Source organism: Oculina patagonica, chromosome 8 (genome assembly GCF_052425735.1).
Source record: "Oculina patagonica isolate OP01 chromosome 8, crgOcupat, whole genome shotgun sequence".
NCBI lineage: Eukaryota > Metazoa > Cnidaria > Anthozoa > Scleractinia > Oculinidae > Oculina > Oculina patagonica.
This window is the reverse complement of record NC_135765.1, coordinates 29,254,420-29,274,706: the sequence shown is the minus strand read 5'-3', so window position 1 is coordinate 29,274,706 and position 20,287 is coordinate 29,254,420. Positions and strand designations below refer to the sequence as shown.

Here is a 20,287-nt window from a genome sequence, read left to right as displayed (position 1 = left end):
GTAAGAAGCAGCTAATTATTCGCTAAAAACAATAGTACTCCTACTCTCTTTTACGGGATGTTAGTCCATTGCGGGGGGCAGTATTTGGTCAAGTTACCGTCAGAACTAGCAACTCGCCAGTGGTGCACCGGGGTTGAATCGTCTCGGGTCGTTCGCCTGAAGAGCGAGTGTGATAACCACTAGACCACCAGGGGCTGGCTCCCGGATTTGGTAAATTTGACTTATATATCGTGTTTCCCTTACTAATATAGGTAGCTAACCTTAAACAGGCTAACCAAAGTGCATAGTAGGCTAACCGAAGTGAATAGTAGGCTAACAAAGTGCATAGTAGGCTTACCGAAGTGAATAGTAGGCTAACCGGAGTGCATAGTAGGCTAACCAGAGTGCATAGCAGGCTAATCGGTGCTAGTTACCAGTCGACGACTGTAAGTGGCGGCCATCTTGAAGTGGGAACAGAAGTACCATTGATCAGATCTTTGCTCTCAGGAATATACTGAAACAAGTCAACGAATGGAACGCAATTCTGTACACCCATTTCATAGACTTTGAGAAAGCATTCGATTCTGTACATAGAGAAAGTCTGTGGAACATCATGTCAATGTACGGAATCCCAGAAGAGCTTATCGCATTGGTGAAGGCGATGTTCAACAACTTTGAATGCGCAGTCTTGGATGAGGGTGGAACAACAGAATGGTTTCAAGTCCAGTCAGGAGTAAAGCAAGGATGCGTCATGTCCAGTTTCCTATTTCTACTTGCAATTGACTGGGTCATGAGCAGGACTACGGAAGGTAGAGGAACTGGTATACGATGGAAGTTCACCTCGGTCTTAGAAGACCTAGACTTTGCAGACGACATCGCTTTGTTGTCGTCCAGGTACGTCAACATAAGAGATAAGACCAGCAGGCTAGTCGATGAAGCTGCAAGAGTCGGTCTTACGGTCAATGCAAAGAAGTCAAAAGTCATGCGAGTGAATGCCAAAACGACCAACGACTAGAGATTAATGGTGAGCAGGTAGATGAGGTGGAAGAATTTGTGTACTTAGGTTAATTGCTGGACAAAGAAGGCGGAACAACCAAGGACATACAGCATAGGCTAAGTAAAGCTAGACAGGCTTTCTATAGGATGCGAAGATTATGGGACACCAGTGAGATTGGAAGGAAGACGAAGGTACAATTGTTAGGTCAGTTTTGATGTATGGATGTGAGGCTTGGAAACTTGCGAAAACAGAAGCAAAGAAGCTGGACGGTTTCCAATACAAGTGCATGATGAGAATACAGGAGTGAACAGAACAGAACGAGCGATGAGATCAGACGCCGAAGATGGAACTGGACTGGTCATATAATGAGGAAAGGCAGAGAGGAACATTGTGTCACAGCTTTGGAGTGGAGGCCAGAAGGGAGAAGAAGACCGGGTCGACCGAAAACAACATGGAGGAGGATGGTTGAAGATGAAAGGCAAACAGCTGGGTGGCAGTCATGGGCGAATGTCAGAGCCCTTGCAGCAATCGTAGTGGGTGGAAAGAGAATGTCAAAGCCTTATGTGCCTTATGGCATGGAGAGATATAGGTATAGGTAGGAATCTTGAAGTGGGCGTGAAAAAAAATGCACTCGCCGGTACCCATTTATACACCTGAGAGGAGAGAGACACTATGAGAGTAAAGTGTCTTGCCCAAGAACACAACACAGTGACCCTGGCCAAAGCTTGAACCCAGACTTCTCGATGAACTCTTTAGTTCAAAAGGGCTTGGTTTTAATGAGTTAAATTTAGATAATTTATACTTACAGTCAACTTGAAGAGTGAAAACTACCAAATTAGTTGATCTTTGGCAAATGTACTCGCCACCATCATCCACTGTCACACTGTCTATTAAAAGTTGATATGTGTTACCAGACACTGCGATTCTTCTCCTGCCTGTTGTCTGTGATGTTGTGATGCTTACACTTGGTATACCAGGCTTTCCTGGTCGAGCTGCTTTGGCTGGTGTTATCCAAGCCACAAAGCTTTCTCCTGCTGTTATCTGACATGAAAATTGCACGTTTCTACCTGGCTGGACCTTGAGTGTGGTATTGGGCAAGGTAGCTGTGCCGTTTACAAAACAAAGGAGATAAAGTATGTACAATTAAAAAAACATATCATCTGATACTTAAGTGAATATAGCGTCACGGAGAATGCAGTCAAACCTAAGAGGACACCCATAATTCAGCAGTCGATTGTTAAAAGTGCAGAATTTGTACAGCTCAAAATTGTAAAATGTAAAATTTCCCTTTCTATGGCGTTCAGACAGAGTCTAGCTTGTACATCACCGAGATTATCCCCAAGCATATTGGTCTGGTTGCCCCGACAGTTAGCACGTGCAGCATTATTTACACTCCCGGGCGAAGAGAGACAATAAGGACCTTCAGATCGGAGTACGAGTGCAACTTTTCAAACCTAGTGCATATGCTATTAATTTTAATATTCAATAATAATATTCAGCATCCACATCAGTATGACCTACCAGGGGTGATGGTTCCTGTGGGAGTTCCTCACAAATGAAAGGAAAAGTCGTCATCTCGCTTAGGGAAATGGTCAAAACTATTGTGCTCAGACAGGACACCCCACTCTGCAAAAAGACAGGTGGTTCCTTCATGTACCCCCCTTTGCCCGCTTTAAAAGATGGTGTCTTGTTTGTATAGCCCCCGCTCTATCAGGAGTAGAAACTAAGAAAAAGATTCAAACCTCCTTGTGCCATTTCTCCTGCAAGGCAAGCTTCATGCACACCTAATATGAAAGTCTCAATTTAAATTTTAAGGCCAATTAATTTTGTCCATTTGGCTTACCAGACAGCTGGTATCTTGCATAGCCCCCTACCCCTACACAAGGTGGGTCCTCGTCGAGTACACTTGTTATGACCACTTCCCTTAGGGGTGAAAATTATAGACTTTTGCCTCACTTTGGGTGTTCCGGTCAGAACACCAAAAGTTTTAGCTGTCAAGGTCTCTTATCTTTAAAAAAATAGAAAATGCCGTCATACTATGCCTAGACTCGTCAGGCATGAAAAGCGGTATCTTCTAAGGTCATAAAACCTTGTTGATCCATGCCCAGATTGGTTTCCTTTGGGGATCAAATTGAATTTTTCTGATATGATCCCCCTCCTCGTTTCTGGTAAGGGTGTACAGGCACCTCAATGTTTTCAAAACTGTTGTCCAACAATAGATGTACCTGCATTTTTTAACTCCACCAAATACTGTGCACTGCCAGCTGGACTGTACGCAGAACAGTTATACATTCCAAAGTCCCTTTTAGTTGTAGTATTAAATGTTTTAGATGCTGAGCTGTTTCCTCTTGCAATCTCTGTGCCATTCTCGTCAGCCATTACCACTGTTGGTACCGGGTGTCCATAAAATGAGCACGTGACAGTAACAGGCCTTCTGTTTCCCACAAAAGAGTAGACTGGCGTAGGGGATGCATCCTTGTTAATTTTGGGTGCAGCTAAAAGTGACAAAATTTGGTGTGAGTACTTCATACATGCCAATACATTTTATATTAAAACAAATCGCGACATCAAAAAAAATTCTGAAAAAGATGATTTTTTCGTCTGCTGTTTTGGAGGATCTTTTATACTCTGGTGGTTTGGCAGTTTTAGCCAAATTTGAGTGTCGGTTTGCGGGTAGATTCGTATTTATCTGGCGGTTTACGGGTAAGAAATTATGACGGTTTCGGTCTTTCGGAGAAGCAATAAAATCATATATTTGAACTGCGGATGAAGAAAGTTGGTATAAATGTAGTATTTTCCTTTGTAATAATTAATGTGTTAATAATTACTAATTAATTGATGATTAACATGATTGATTATAATAATACATTAACTATTTAGATTTTGGATGTCAGCTAAACTGAGACATCTCTTCATGCAGTCACGAGGGAACATTGGGGGTGCCAGACACTGTATAACCGCAAAAAATTGTCAAATACCACATTGCCAAAGTAGGTCTACATAGGTTACAGTTTTGTTGTCGCCAGGGCAAAAAGGGAGGTAAAAATGAGCAGCGGGACTGCATAATGACCAGATTTCAAACTGACATTTAAGCAGTCAAATTGTAGATTAACTACCGGTACTTACAATCATAAATTATCACGTTACGTAAGAGACATCTCCAGAAATGCATGCAACGACGAAAACGACGAATTTTTTTCGAAATTTCGCCAAAGTGAAACATTTGAAAGAATAAGTTCGAGAGAAGGGTACCACGAAAGCGCCAAATTAGACAAAAACGACGAATTCGAATTGTTTTTTATTGCACCAGAGTATTGTTTGAAGAACATACAAGACATACAAATATTCACCAAATTCGTGAGATCCGTCAGCAATGCATCACTAGAGGTTATTGGCATTTTTTGGTTTGAAGAATTGACTAAATTTCGTCAATTTCGTCATATTCGTTAATTTTGACGAATATAACAAATTTGACAAAATTTCGTCAATTTCGTTGTTGCGTGCATTTCTGGACACAAGTGATGAACTTATGTGACAGAATAACACTATTTCACCTTGTTTCCAAAACAACCAGAAACCCAAAAATGGTCAGAAAAACGTGAAGGATATACGTTTTTACACTGTTTGACTAATATCAATGAAAGGCTAAGAAAACGCATCCCACAGGTTTGGTGGATACCGCAATATCACAATTTAAGATTAGAATTACCGCAATACCGCCAGCCCCAATATGTCTCCCACTCGGTTCTTCTGCAGTGAGAGAGTTATCTAAGGTTCAGCTGGAAAAATGTCCATGCTGATGGCCTAGATCTACAGTAGTGCATATGTCTTCTCTGATTCGTATGAGTTTTCTGATTTTGGGTCGAAGAATAACGTTTAAAACTGTTTGACTGTTGCCGGTGGAAGGCTAAAAAACGCATATCCCACAGGTTTGGATGTCACAATTTAATAGAGTAAATACTGCAACCCCAGTATCCCCCTCTGTCAGTTCTTTCCCAGTAGTGAGAGAATCATCTGATATCCAACTAGAGAAATTTCCATAATGATGAAATAGATCTACAGTGGTCCATAAGTCTTCTCCGATTGGTTGTTGAATGCTGGGGCAGGAGGGTCTTTTTGTCAAAAAATAATTACATTCTTGTAAAAAAAAAATTAAAACAAACTTACCATCAACGTGTGTGATTTCCAACTTTAGGAAATCTTCTCCAGCTATGTTTGCCGCTCTGCACCTATATTTGCCTGCATGATCTCCACCTGGATTAATTTTTAGTAAGGACAAGGATACCATAAACAAATAAACTTCACCTTTTTATATGCGAAATATTATCTATACAATCAGAAATTATTGAATGGAGAGTTGTCATTAAATGAATTCTTAGCCAATGTAAAAATAAAATACAACTTCGAAAAATTTAAATGTAGTTGAAGTGAATTATTTGAAATGAGAGTGTATTGTAGGATGAGTAATAGCGTCAGGTAAGTCATTATTTTAAAGATGTATTGTAATTTTTGATCTAATGTGCTAATAACTATATTATACTTGTAAGTTTTTTTTTCTTTTTTCAATTATTGTATTTGTATATATGTCTGAATTTATCAAAACCGGGTCCAAGAAAAGTGACGTCAGTATTCTTGAACAAGTACGTTACTGCGCGAATTGGCTTAAAACGCCACAAGAAAGGGAAAAAAAAAGAAATACAGCGATGAAAGGTAGAGAAGATAAAGGAGAAGAGAAAAAAAGACTGACATTCCCTTTAGTTTTTATATCATCGAGTTTGGAGAAAAAAACGCGTTTACAGCGATTTGCGCTAAAAACGGTGAAAATTTCCTTGACCCGGTTTTGATAAATTCAGACATATATGTATAGGTTATTTGTGTGTATTTTTCTCTATTGAAATAAAAAATATATATATAAAATTATTTGCCTGCATCTTGTGTATCAATTCCAGTAATAGTCCAGGTTTCTTCTGTTGGGTGTGAGTATCTTGGATCATAATTAATGTCAACTTTTTTCGTTGTGTCTGTCCATCCAAACCACCAAGTCACTTCTGGCTTTGGAGACCCAGATATGACATCACAGTGGAATGTTACATTGTTACCCTGTGTTAGTCTGCGACGCACGGGCTCCCCTTTGTCCTTTCGTATTTGTGGCTCATCTGAAAACAAAAGAAACATGTTCAATTATTAAGGTTTACTGGTGCATCTTTTATAGTTTATATATTATGTGTTATGTGTTATTAGCTGTCATAGCCATTAATTATGTGCTTTTCTTTCATCAATATTTTTATATTTATATGTATTAAATAATAGCTATTGTTGACTTCCCTAATAGTGTGTCTCTATATGATTTATTTTTTTCTCGTTCTCTTTTTCTTTTTTTATGTGTGAATTTGTAACTCTTGCCTAACTGTAATCATTTCTTTTAATGCTAATGTAAGCTGGCTGCCTGGCTCCGCTAACCCCAATGGTTATTCCAGGCAGTCAGTACTCTTACTTTATTTTTTAATTACTTTTTTTTAATAACTCTTTGTAAGGCAAGACTACAATAAAGATTGTTGTTGTTCTTGCAACATAAATAACTAGTATAATCTTATATTTTATCGTGAAATGAAAACAACTTTTGCCGACTGAAGTCTTCTGTTATTGTATAAAACAAATAGAATTCATTTTGCCGTGGGTCTGTTCAGTTCAGTTATAGATCACAGGAGACGTCAAAATGTAGTAAGAACATTGTTCTTACCACATTTTGACGTAATCTGTGATCTATAACTGAACATGCAGACGCACGGGAAAATGGAATCTATTTGTTAAATGGTGCACGCGCGCTCAGGCCCGTAGCCAGGATGCGGATGCGCCCGTCGCACCCCCTCCCTAAGGGCCTGTGTCGCTACGTTGAATTTGTTTACACTGAATTTGATTGCGCGGCTCTGCCATTTATGTTATAATTTAACATAGGCAGTTTTGTTGAGAAAAGTTACTTACCAATGACGGTGACTTTAATCTTAACTTCGGAATATGTACCAAATGTGACATTGCAGGTGTAGTTTCCTTGATCACTTAGTTTGACATTGTCGATGGTTATGGAGCCAGTGTATGGGTCAAGTGTTTTGCCTTGTGCAGGAAAGGTCAGTGGTTTCCCATCTTTTTTCCACTCATAAGTTGGTAGTGGATACGAAGATACGTCTAGTTTTATTACTGCTTTCCTACCAAGATGGATTTCTTGTTCTTTATCAACTTGTGCTGTTGAGACTGTTGAAGGAAGATACCATTATGTAAATGTCATTTTGAAGATTTTGTATCAGTCATCTTACCACAAGCAGATGCCCTGCAGACTTTTTTCAGGCTATACATAAAAGGGCAGGGCATTCACGAGTTGAAGTATAGTGAAAAGAAGTGGAAAATGTTGTTAAGGTATTTTAAGGACGTTCGCGCTAATTGTTTATGCGCATCCTTACTGCGCACGTAATTCATGTCGCAACGTCACGCCACGTCATGTACGAGTGCGCGCGCTGAAGAAATTTTCTAAGCACATATAGGGCTGGTAGTCGTCGCGTGAACTTTGCTTGCAATTAACTCTCTAAGATGGTCGGTGACCCCCACATTTTTTTGAACGGATCACTTTTATTGACGATTATCTACGTTTTGCGTAAAAATGAAAAAAATCTATCGATTAAAAGTTCGATTTTTTTTGGTCCCACGTACGTTCGAATGCCTCTTTTTGAGCTCTTCGTTTTGCTGTACGACGGTTTCAAATACCGCTTTCAGGGTTAAGTCTCACAAAAAGTTGGCAACACTAGAATTTTTTTACGCAACAGACCCACTTCTACAAAATATGACTAAGATCATTTGCCTCTTTTTTCTCATCTTCAATATTTTTAACTATAAATCCTGTAAACCATGTTGAATTGCGTTCGCCAATTTTTCAGAATCAGGGTAGTTTTCCACACGCTTTATCTCTGAAACGAATTCGGTGACCCCCACTTTTTTTTGTATTTCCGACACAAGTAACTTATTATCTGACTGCCGTAAAAATTTTAAAAAAAACTATCGACTAGAAAATTTTCACGCGAACGTCCTTAAAAGGGCCTATCAAAACATCTTGAACTCACATATAATCATAATTTTAATTTCTATCCTTTTCTGTGAACGAATAGTCAATAAAACAGTAAGAAGCAGCTAATTATTCGCTAAAAGCAATAGTACTCCTACTCTCTTTTACGGGATGTTAGTCCATTGCGGGGGGGGGGGGGGGGGGGTTCAGTATTTGGTCAGGTTACCGTCAGAACTAGCAACTCGCCATTGGTGCCCCGTGGTGGAATCATCTCGGGTCGTCCGCCTGAAGAGCGAGTGTGATAACCACTAGACCACCGGGGGCTGGCTCCCAGAATTCGTAAATTTTAACTATATATCGTGTTTCCCTTACTAATATAGATACCTAACCTTAAACAGGCTAACCAAAGTGAATAGTAGGCTAAAAATGTGAATAGTAGGCTTACCGAAGTGAATAGTAGGCTAACCGGAGTGCATAGCAGGCTAATCGGTACTAGTTACCAGTCGACGACCGTAAGTGGCGGCCATCTTGAAGTGGGCGTAAAAAAAAATTGCACTCGCCGGTACCCATTTATACACCTGAGTGGAGAAAGGCACTATGAGAGTAAAGTGTCTTGCCCAAGAACACAACACAGTGACCCTTGCCAAAGCTTGAACCCGGACTTCTCGATGAACTCTTTAGTTCAAAAGGGCTTGGTTTTAATGAGTTAAATTTAGATAATTTATACTTACAGTCAACTTGAAGAGTGAAAACTACCAAATTAGTTGATCTTTGGCAAATGTACTCGCCACCATCATCCACTGTCACACTGTCCATTAAAAGTTGATATGTGTTACCAGACACTGCGATTCTTCTCCTGCCTGTTGTCTGTGATGTTGTGATGCTTACACTTGGTATACCAGGCTTTCCTGGTCGAGCTGCTTTGGCTGGTGTTATCCAAGCCACAAAGCTTTCTCCTGCTGTTATCTGACATGAAAATTGCACGTTTCTACCTGGCTGGACCTTGAGTGTGGTATTGGGCAAGGTAGCTGTGCCGTTTACAAAACAAAGGAGATAAAGTATGTACAATTAAAAAAACATATCATCTGATACTTAAGTGAATATAGCGTCACGGAGAATGCAGTCAAACCTAAGAGGACACCCATAATTCAGCAGTCGATTGTTAAAAGTGCAGAATTTGTACAGCTCAAAAATGTAAAATGTAAAATTTCCCTTTCTATGGCGTTCAGACAGAGTCTAGCTTGTACATCACCGAGATTATCCCCAAGCATATTGGTCTGGTTGCCCCGACAGTTAGCACGTGCAGCATTATTTACACTCCCGGGCGAAGAGAGACAATAAGGACCTTCAGATCGGAGTACGAGCGCGACATTTTAAACCTTGTGCATATGCTATCATTTTTAACATTGCAATAATAATATTCAGCATCCACATCAGTATGACTTACCAGGGGTGATGGTTCCTGTGGGGTCCGGCCTCCCAAATGAAAGGGAAAGGGATGCTTGTCATCTCGCTTAGGGGTGAAAATTACAGACTTTGGTCTCACTTAGGGTGTTCAGGTCAGAGCGCCAAAATTTTATCAGTCAAGGTTTCTTATCTTTAAAAAACTAGGAAATGCCCTCATACCATACCTAGACTGATCAGGAAAATGGTAAATGGTATCTTCTTGGGTAAAAAAAAAACCTTGTTGATCCATGCCCAGATTGGTCTACTTTGGAGGTTAAATTGAGCTTTTCTTATGCGCATCCTTGTCACTTTAATATGATCCCCCTCCTCGTTTCTGGTAAGTGTGTACAGACACCTCAATGTTTTCAAAACTGTTTTCCAACAATAGATGTACCTGCTTTTTTTAACTCCACCAGATACTGCGCACTGCCAACTGGACTATGCGCAGAACAGTTATACATTCCAAAGTCACTTTCAGTTGTAGTATTAAATGTTTTAGATGCTGAGCTGTTTCCTCTTGCAATCTCTGTGCCATTCTCGTCAGCCATTACCACTGTGGGTACCGGGTATCCATAAAATGAGCACGTGACAGTAACAGGCCTTCTGTTTCCCACAAAAGAGTAGACTGGCGTAGGGGATGCATCCTTGTTAATTTTGGGTGCAGCTAAAAGTGACAAAATTTGGTGTGAGTACTCCATACATGTTTTAAATACATTTTATAGTAAAAAAATCGCGACATCAAAAAAAAAATTCTGAAAATAGAGGATTTTTTCGTCTGCTGTTTTGGAGGGTCTCTTGTACTTTGGTGGTTTGGCGGTCTTAGCCAAATTTCAGAAATTTGAGTGTCGGTTTGCGGGTACATTCGTATTTATCTGGCGGTTTACGGGTAAGAAATTATGACGGTTTTGGTCTTTAGGAGAAGCAATAAAATCATATATTTGAACTGCGGATGAAGAAAGTTGGTATAAATATACAGTAGTATTTCCCTTTGTAATAATTAGAGCGGTTTTCACTTGAGTGTCGAAAGTTAATTGTGTTTGCTTTGGCTTTGCATTGCTACGCTTAAATATCTCGCGCCACTTTCTCAGCCAATCAGAAGTAAAACCAAAATCAATCGTGACTCGCTCGCGCACGTTTTCCCGCGCTTCGTGCCGGCTACATGTATTTGCCTCGAGTTCTGATTGGTTCACTGGTTTGTCTGTGTCCTTTGTGATTGGCCAGAGTAATTACTTTGGTTTTGGTTTTACGACACTCAATTGAAAACTGCTCTAATGTGTTAATAATTACTAATTAATTAATGATTAACATGATTAATTATAATAATACATTAACTATTAAGATATCGCCTGTCAACTAAACTGTGACATCTCTTCATGCAGCCACGAGGGGCATTGGGGGTGCCGGACATTGTATAATCGCAAAAAATTGGCAAAAACCACATTGCCAAAGTAGGTCTGCATAGGTTACAGTTTTGTTGTCGCCAGGGCAAAATGGGGAGGTAAAATGAGCAGCGGGGCTTCATAATGACCAGATTTCAAACTGACATTTAAGCAGTCAAATTGTAGATTAACTACCGGTACTTGCAATCATAAATTATCACGTTACGTAAGCGATATCTCCAGAAATGCATGCAACGACGAAAACGACGAATTTGGCGAAATTTCGCCAAAGTGGAACATTTGAAAGAATAAGCTCGAGAGAAGGGTACCACGAAAGCGCCAAATTAGACAAAAACGACGAATTCGAATTGTTTTTTATTGCACCAGAGTATTGTTTGAAGAACATACAAGACATACAAATATTCACCAAATTCGTGAGATCCGTCAGCAATGCATCACTAGAGGTTATTGGCATTTTTTGGTTTGAAGAATTTGACGAAATTTCGTCAATTTCGTCATATTCGTTAATTTTGACGAATATAACAAGTTTGACGAAATTTCGTCAATTTCGTTGTTGCGTGCATTTCTGGACACAAGTGATGAACTTAGGGACGGACCATTAGAAACGTGATGGGGGGGGGGGGGTAGGGGAAAACCAAAAAAAAATTCATGCAAGCCAAAATGACAAGAAAAAAAAATCGTGCAAAGGGGAAGGCAAAGAAAAAATCGTGCAGAAGAAAAGGTCCTATTAATACCTGAAAATACCTTCCATCATTTAACACTTGATGAGATCTCTTTTTCGACGAAATATATGGTGGAGAACGCTGAAAATAGCATTTCCGAGCCTAGAAATTTCAAAATTTTCTGGGGGAGCATGCCCCCACACCCCCCTAGATGGATTGTGATCATAACATTCCTTTAGCTCGTCTCTCTCTAGCCTGCATAGATTGCTTACTAGTTAACTCATTTCTTAAACAGATTGCAAACATGAATGGTACGATATACAGTGGTCTTAGTTTATGTTGTCAATTCCGGTCAAATAGGATTTCTGCAGTAATTATTTATGAATTTCTATTACGTATTGTTTTAGTTGTTGCATATGTTTATGTCTAAGTTTTCCCACGGACTTTACACAGAAATATATGAAAAACACAAATCTATTATACGAAGTGATCGAGAAACTCATTCTGCTTTGATGTGTTAAGAAGCGAAAGAAGATGTGTAAGAAACTATATATAGAAATAAAGTGTCCATTAGGGACAATTATGGTGGCGTATGATTGGGATCGCACTTTAAAAGCTGATATCAATTCAAAAACCTCTAATCCATTACAGACAATCAAACAGACTTTATTTTCCTTATTAATTTTTTTTTGTAGAAATGGGTGGATCATGTAATTTCCAACCCTCGCCCAGGGGTGGGAGTTTTGAGCTAGAAGGAAGGGGTGGGTCTCCACTTTTTCCAATTGCACCGCCCTTTGACCCCCCCCCCCTCCCCCCTCGGTACTTATTGACAGTCCCTAAATGATGAAGTAAATGAACAACAGCATTTTTAAAATATTTAAAAAATAATCAACAAAGCAACATTTGTCAAAAAACATGGCATAAAGTAACAAAACATAGCATTTGTCTGAAGAAATAAACATTTATCTAAAAAAAAAATTCGAGCAGAGGGTTACACCCGAAAAAAAAAATCCTGCACAAGAAATGGACAGAAAAAAAAATTCGTGCAAGCCGAAAATTCCCCCCCCCCCCCCCCATCACTTTTCTAATGGTCCGTCCCTTATGTGACAGAATAACACTATTTCGCCTTGTTTCCAAGACAACCAGAGACCCGAATATGGTCAGAAAAACGTGAAGGATATACGTTTTTACACTGTTTGACTAATATCAATGAAAGGCTAAGAAAACGCATCCCACAGGTTTGGTGGATACCGCAATATCACAATTTAAGATTAGAATTACCGCAATACCGCCAGCCCCAATATCTCTCCCACTCGGTTCTTCTGCAGTGAGAGAGTTATAAAGGGTTCAACTGGAAAAATATCCATGCTGATGGCCTAGATCTACAGTAGTGCATATGTTTTCTCTGATTGGTTGTTGGTTGTTGAGCTAGGACATTTGTTGCAGTTAAAATTTAGGCCATCCCTTTTTTTTCGTTTATCGTCGTATGAGTTTTCTGATTTTGGGTAGGTCGGTCGGAATTAAAGAAAAAAAAAAACAAAAAAAAGTGGGTAAGGAGTCTGGAACTAGGAGGCCCGGTACCTTACCATAATATCCGTGGAGCCTGGAAACAAGAAGACATGGTTACACAGTCAACATGGCGGCAATGGAGGAAGGTAAAATCGACGTCGTGGTTAAACTCAAACAAGAACAGCGTAAAAAGGATGAACCATTATTTAAAATAATGTGTCTTTGCCTTCATTACCTTCTGTATAACTTTTTTTTTTTGAAAACGCGAAAATCTGGGTCGGTCCGACGACGCCAAACAGAGAAAAAAGGGGGGAATGGCCTTAATTTCACATAGTAAAAAGAAATGAAAACAACTTACTATCAACGTCTGTGATTTCAAACCTCAGGAAAGCTTCTCCAGCTATGTTTTTTGCTCTGCACCTATATTTGCCAGCATCATTTGTATCAACTCCAGTAATAGTCCAGGTTTCTTCTGTTGGGTGTGAGTATCTTGGATCATAATTAATGTCAACTTTTTTCGTTGTGTCTGTCCATCCAAACCACCAAGTCACTTCTGGCTTTGGAGATCCAGATATGACGTCACAGTGGAATGTTACATTGCCACCCTTTGTTAGTCTGCGGCGGACAGGATCCCTTTGGTACTTTCGTATTTGCGGCTCATCTGAAAAAAAAAGGAACATGTTATAAATTAATAAGGTTTAATTTACTGGTGCAACATAAATACCTTAAGGTTACTATTGTAGCGACTACTAATTTTAGCGATTTTAGCGAGTTTGGCAAAAATCGCTAAATTTAGTACTCGCTAAAATTTGTCTCAGTCAAATTTAATACTCGTTAAATTTAAATACCCTCCTCCCAAAAAAAAAGCATAGTCGACTTGAAAAATTCTTTAAAAAATAGATGCCGGTAACTTTGTTCTTTCTGGCATTGCAAATACTCGTTCAATTTCAAGTGAGTTTGTTCTTTTACTGAATATTTTTCAATCTTAGCTATATGTTCTTTAAAAACTGGTTTACACGATATCACTAACTTTTTAAATTTTGCGGAAAATCGCTATATTAAATAGTCGCTAAATCTTGCTTTGAAAAAATCGCAAAAATTAGTAGTCGCTAAAAATAGTAACCTTAAGGTAACTAGTATAAAATTATATTTTGAAAGGTGCTTCGTTAAACTTAAGTATTCCTGTGTAAGAATGTCCAATTTGTAAGCGTTATATGTAATGTTCTATTGCTGGTTTTCACTGTCACGCAAGTAACGATACTGTCACGCGCTGCACAAAAATAAAACCAAATCTTTTGAGTCAAGGTTGTAGAATATTACTAAATAGTAAACGTGTCCAAGTTTCAGATCTGTACGGAATTCCGTACTCGAGTTATCCGTTAAAATGTTCCACACAAATTTAGAGAGCACAGTATGGTAACGCAATGCTGGAGTCCGTGTGAAGGACACCAAGATGGCCGCCGGAAACCAATGAAAACATCTGGCATTCACTTTTGCTATAAAAAGCGGCCAGTTCACCTTCGTGAATACGGAAACATTCACATAAACACTTCCTGTAAAACCTCAATTGTTCAGATCCTTAAAAATCACAGGATGATGCATTCTTTTTAAGCATACGTGACAGCCTTCAGGCGGCCATTCTGATGTCATGTGGCGCAAAACTCCGAAATTCAAAATGTTATATCTTAAAGAGCGCGCTGAAAACCTTCAATAAGATATATATTAAGGATCAACTAGCCAGTGAAGGATAAAAAGTTAGGGGTATCGCGATTCTGGATTTTAGAATTTTGATGACGTCAAGTGAAAACCAAAAATTGATAGTTAATTATGCACGAGCGTGGGACAAAGGAAAAATTAATTCCCAATGGAAATCAAATCCATGACCTCTCGATGTGGAAACTAACGCAGTAAACATTAGGCCACCACGCCCCCCCCCCCCCCCTGATCTTATTATACATATTCACTGAACCTGTTTTCTGAAAAATAGATTAAAGCAGTGAAAAGTCAGGGAATCTATGATTAACCACAAGCTACCATGCATACAGATACCTGCTTTTCTTAACTCAACCATATATTCAGCCTTTCCATGAGGATTCTCTGAAGAACAGTTAAACTTTCCAAAGTCATTTTCAGTTGTAGTAGTGAACACATAAGATGCTAAGCTGTTTCCTCTTGCAATCTCTGTGCCATTTTCAGCAACCATTATCACTGTGGGTACTGGCTTTCCATAAAACGAGCACGTGACCGTAACAGGTTTTTTTGTTCCCCACGATAAAGTACACTGGTGTCGGAGATGCCTCCTTGTTTATACTAGGTGGATCTAAAAGTGAAAAAACTTGGTAAATGATAGAAAAACTAATTATAACTAATTAATTTAGTTAAAATCACAAAAAAACAGTTTTTCGGAAAATAGAGATTTTGTCACACACAAACTATTTCAAAAACCGCCAAAAAAACTTTGTGACGACGCCTGCGCGTTTCAGCTGCCCGAAAGTTGGGGACCCCACCCCCACCGCCGAAAATTGCGACCCGCCGAACGAAACGATAGGAAAAAGCAGCAAATACTGAAAGTCACAAGGATCGTTACATTCGGAACTTTTACCGTATTGTACATAGAAGTGTACCACGTGACCTGTGCTCCTTTTACCAATCAGTGCAACAGAAAATTGGTGGTGGATAATACTAAACAATTGGTTTGTGCTTTTAGCTGTGCACTATCGAGTTTTAATATACAATCTCCGTTCACTGTCCAAAATCCACGCGCGCAATTGGTTAAAATAGAACACGTGATTTTTCTTTACCTGTCGTCAGCAAGCTCCGACAGTGCGTTATTGACAATAGTGCACAAAAATCGTGCATTATTGAAAATGTCTTTAGCTTCAAGGCTTGCAGAAGTGGAAGAAAAATATATTCGAAGAAAAATATATTCCTCAAATAATCGAGTTATGTTGCACTTGGGAAGTTTGGAGAGCACTCAAGAAACTAATGTTTCTCTCATGCAGCTATCTCCTTGAGTAACTCTTACGGTTCTTGATAAAGATAAAATATATGCATATCACCCCGAGGAACGATCTTTCCACGTGCTCAATTTTTGCCTGATTGTAGCTCGATACTACATCTACACGGCAGCCAAAGAAAGTGAATCCTTTAGCTTACTAGCATTCAAAATCGTGCTAAAAAAACAAATTGTCTACGGAACCGTCCGGCGTTCGAGCATCCGTGAGCTTTTAGATAATTAGAACTGTATTATTAAGCATAATATTTATATAGTACTACTTGAAGAATAAATAATAGACAATTAAAAATATATACAGTTAGTATTACGATCTAATTGTATTAGTAAAAACTGAATTTTGTAAGTACACTGTAACCTTAACCTTTGTAAGAATGTTATTTGTTATAGTAGACATTGTAATGCGTGATATCGTGATATTACTATTTAAAAAGAAATGTTTATAAAAGTAGTGAAGAAACAATGTAATAAGAAATGTATTGTAAGTAGCATTGTAAGTAGTGTATGTATTTGTGTTGTAAGTAGTGTTCTTTGTGTTGCAATAAATAAATTAATAAAAAAAATAAAATAAAAAAATAAAAACTCTTACGCTTCTTTCGTGCTCTCTAAACCTCCCGTGTGCTCCATAACTCGATAGTGCACAGCTAAAAGCATGAACCAATTGTTTTATAACATTGACGGTGGAAATGTACGTTAAAACCCGCGCGAGAAAAGGATTTTCTGGCGAAGTGCTTTGCTCACGCTACCTAGCAGTTTACACTATTGGATTTTATACCATAACCGAGAGAATTCTCGCGCGCTGATTGGTCCAAAGTTATGGTCGATGAGAGTATAGACCATGAAAGTGACGTCAGATCACGCCACGCACACGCGCGGGCTTGAAATTTGTAAGTTTGGTCTCCATGAATGAAAACGAATTTCATCTTGTTTTGTTTGAATCAAGTACGCATTTGTTTTCGGAAAGGAGGCTTGGACTTCCACTCCGGTGATCTGTCGACAGAAAATTTCCAGGCTTTTGAATTTTTGTCTAACTGAGAAGAACGGTGCTAGCGAACCGGCAGCGGACTCAGCGAAATGTCGAAGTTCAGTCTGAACGAGCGCTGACAAGATCTTCAGAAAGAAAAATCAACTTGCTCGCTTCTAGCGATAGACACACTTGTTATCCTTTGAATTCTTGTTCATCTTCTTTTGTATCATATTTGTCGTTTTTACGTATCGGGAATCTTTACGTCCTCCCGGCAAAGTTTCTTTACGGTCAGGCATCGCTTTGGATAAATACTTGCTCGAGTTTGTTATGGTATAAAACAAATCGACCACATTTTTTCGTGGTCTACACTCTTATAGACCATAGAAATGACGCCATAAAATCTCCAAAACTTTGCAGTGAAACCACTCGCCTACAGCTCGTGGTTCCACTTGAGTTTTGAACATTTTCTGACGTCATTTCTATGGTCTATAAGAGTGTAGACCATGAAAAAATGTGGTCGATTTGTTAAATGGTGCACGCTTACCCACGCTTACGTATACTGAAATTGATTGCGCGGCTCTGCCAGCTTGTTATTAATAGCAATAATTCAACGAGCGCGCGTTGGATATGAGATGGAAAATAGCCAACGACTATAACTATCGCATATCCAACAAGCGCGAGTGGAATGATTGTTTTATTAAAAACACCCAAAGAATTGCAATATTTGGGCTCCTCGGCTGTTCTCGTTGACGCGTATCGGCTACCACATTTGTGGTCAATGGTATATGAGCTCATATACCATTGCCTGCTAACCAAACAAAACTCAGGAATAGCAATCTACCATACTTTAGTTTTTAATAATTTAACATATATAGTTTTTGTTGAAAAAAGAACTTACCGATAACTATGACTTCAATCCTAACAGTTTCTGAAAATCCAAAGGTGATTGTGCAAGAGTAGTTTCCTTCATCACTCTGTTTGACATTATCGATGATTATTGAACCAGTGTATTTGTCAAGTGTTTTGCCTTCTGTAGGGAAGGTCAGTGGGTTTCCGTCTTTTGACCACTGATAAGTTGGCAAGGGATACGAAGATACGTCTAGCATTATTGTTCTATTTTGACTAATGCGCAGTTCTTGTTTTGTAATAACGTTGTCTGTTCGAACTGTTGAAAGAAGTTACCATTACGTAAATTCCTTTTCGGTAAATTTTGTATCAGCCATCATTCTACTAGCAGATGCCCTTTGCCTCGTGTTGCCCGAAAGGGGTACCTCTTTCAGGCTGGAAGTATATAAAAAGGTAGAGATTTCACGAGTTGAAGTATAGAGTGTTCAATTACCCAAGATAACAAGAACGTCACGTTTAGCTTGCATAAAAACATCAGCAAACTCAGAGATTGTGGAGTAAGTGGAAAGGAATATATCCCACAAATTTTAACTTGGCAGTGTTCATTAGAGCCAATTTATTGGAAAAACAAAATTCGGAAAATTACAGAGCTTTGTATGGGTCCGCCATATTGGTGTTCCACTTTGTTACATCAGTATAGCGGCCAAAACTTCGTTGAGTAACGCCTTTAACCCCAGCAGGTAAAGTATGCGTCGCGTCAAGTGGCGCATCCAGGCCGAAGCTTATCCTGGTTTCTGTATCATGAAGCGACTAGGACGGAATGCTAATCTATCGCAGGGTTACCCTCCAGTATTAGCTTGCTGGTACCCACTTATACACCTGCCGTGGAGAGAGGCACTATGAGAGTAGAATGGGAACAAAATACAATAACCCCAGCCAGGGCTCGAACCTAGGCCTTTCTCGATTATGCTAGCATTTTTTTCGGCATTTTTTGGGAAAACGAGCATTTTTTTCGTTTTTTCTTGAAAAAGAATGCTAGCATTTTCTGTCATTTTTCATGACTGTGATCCAGATTTCGCACTCAGAACTCAGAAGGATAAATAATCCTAAAGTTTCACATCTTTGATTACTTTATTTGATTGTTTTCTTCTTTTCGACTGTTTGTGCGTTGTGTTACTTGTGTACTTGCGTTGTGTTACTTGCGTGTGTGTTTTTTTAATTTTTTTTTTTTTAAATTAATATTTTTTTTTACTTCTTAATTTTATAAACAAACAATTATTAAGTATCACCTGTTGTTGATATGAGCATATAATGTAAGAGTTCGTACGTTTTGTTTGAAATAAAACAAAGCATTCTTTGGAATTCAAGTGGCATTTTTTAAAGAAATCAGGCATTATTTTAGCATTTTTTTGGCTTTATGCGAGAATTTCTAGTAGCATTAAATGCCAGTTTTACTAGCATAATCGAGAAAGGCCTAATCGAACCCGGACCGCTCGATTTCGAGTCCGCGCTAAAAATTAGGCCACTGCGCCCCCCAACCCCAGCAGAACTATATAACTAACATATAATTTTAATTTCTACCGTTTTCTGTAAGCGAATAGTTAAAAGGACAGTACGATGCAGCCAAATATTCGCTAAAAGCAAGGGTGAGTACTGCTACTCTCTTTTACGGGATGTCAGTCCATAATTTGCAACCTCGTTCCCAGGGTCTCTCTCCTGGGAACGAGGTTGAGTCCATTGCAGGCGCCCAGTATTTGGTCAGGTTACCGTCAGAACTAGCAACTCGCCGGTACACATTAATACACCTGGGTGGAGAGAGGTACTCTGAGAGTACAGTGTCTTCCCCACGAACCCAACTCAATGACCCGGCCAGGACTCAAACCCGGGCCTCTTAAAGTACTCCAGTTCCAGTTCAAAAGGACGCGACACCTCCCAACATTTTCAGGGCTCATTTCAATGAGTTAAAGTGAGATAAATTTACACTTACAGTCAACTTCAAGAGTGAAAACTGCAGAGTTACTTTCTCCTTGGCAAATGTAATCACCACCATCATCCACTGTCACACTGTCTATAAGAAGCTGTATATGTTTCTCCGGATACTGATATCCTTCTCCTGCCTGTTGTCTGTGATGTTGTGATGCTTACACTTGGTATACCAGGCTTTCCTGGTCGAGCTGCTTTGGCTGGTGTTATCCAAGCCACAAAGTTTTCTCCATCTGTTACCTGACACGAAAATGGCACGTTTCTACCTGGCTGGACCTTGATTGTGTTAATTGGGTCAAGGTTACTGTTCCATCTACAAAACAAGGAAGATGACTAAATAGTACAATTACGAAATATTCTCTGAAACCGAAGTAAGTATAGTGTCAGAATGCAGTCAAACCTGTGTTTAGCTAGAGACCACCATTGATGCAGCA

General features: G+C 39.2%; 1 protein-coding gene across 11 annotated transcripts in view; it reads right to left on the bottom strand.

Annotated features, from left to right (window-relative positions):
- The window catches only part of LOC144664037 (neural cell adhesion molecule 2-like), an 89,160-nt gene extending 69,188 nt beyond the window's left edge, over nucleotides 1–19,972 (bottom strand). For 9 of the 11 annotated variants that reach the window (XM_078525158.1, XM_078525155.1, XM_078525156.1 and 6 more), the window contains exons 1-10: nucleotides 19,858–19,972; nucleotides 17,923–18,189; nucleotides 13,403–13,705; nucleotides 9,868–10,137; nucleotides 8,759–9,055; nucleotides 6,959–7,225; nucleotides 5,902–6,132; nucleotides 5,144–5,230; nucleotides 3,202–3,471; nucleotides 1,783–2,079 (exon numbers count right to left, since the gene is read on the bottom strand). In XM_078525158.1, the coding sequence (XP_078381284.1) occupies nucleotides 1,783–2,079; nucleotides 3,202–3,471; nucleotides 5,144–5,230; nucleotides 5,902–6,132; nucleotides 6,959–7,225; nucleotides 8,759–9,055; nucleotides 9,868–10,137; nucleotides 13,403–13,705; nucleotides 17,923–18,130 (2,230 nt within the window). In that variant the 5' untranslated portion in view covers nucleotides 18,131–18,189; nucleotides 19,858–19,972. Of the gene's footprint in view, nucleotides 1–1,782; nucleotides 2,080–3,201; nucleotides 3,472–5,143; nucleotides 5,231–5,901; nucleotides 6,133–6,958; nucleotides 7,226–8,758; nucleotides 9,056–9,867; nucleotides 10,138–13,402; nucleotides 13,706–15,093; nucleotides 15,265–17,922; nucleotides 18,190–19,857 lie in introns of those variants that run through there. The other 2 variants (XM_078525153.1, XM_078525160.1) reach the window with 2 other exon arrangements.
- Between the last annotated feature and the right edge of the window lie 315 nt (nucleotides 19,973–20,287).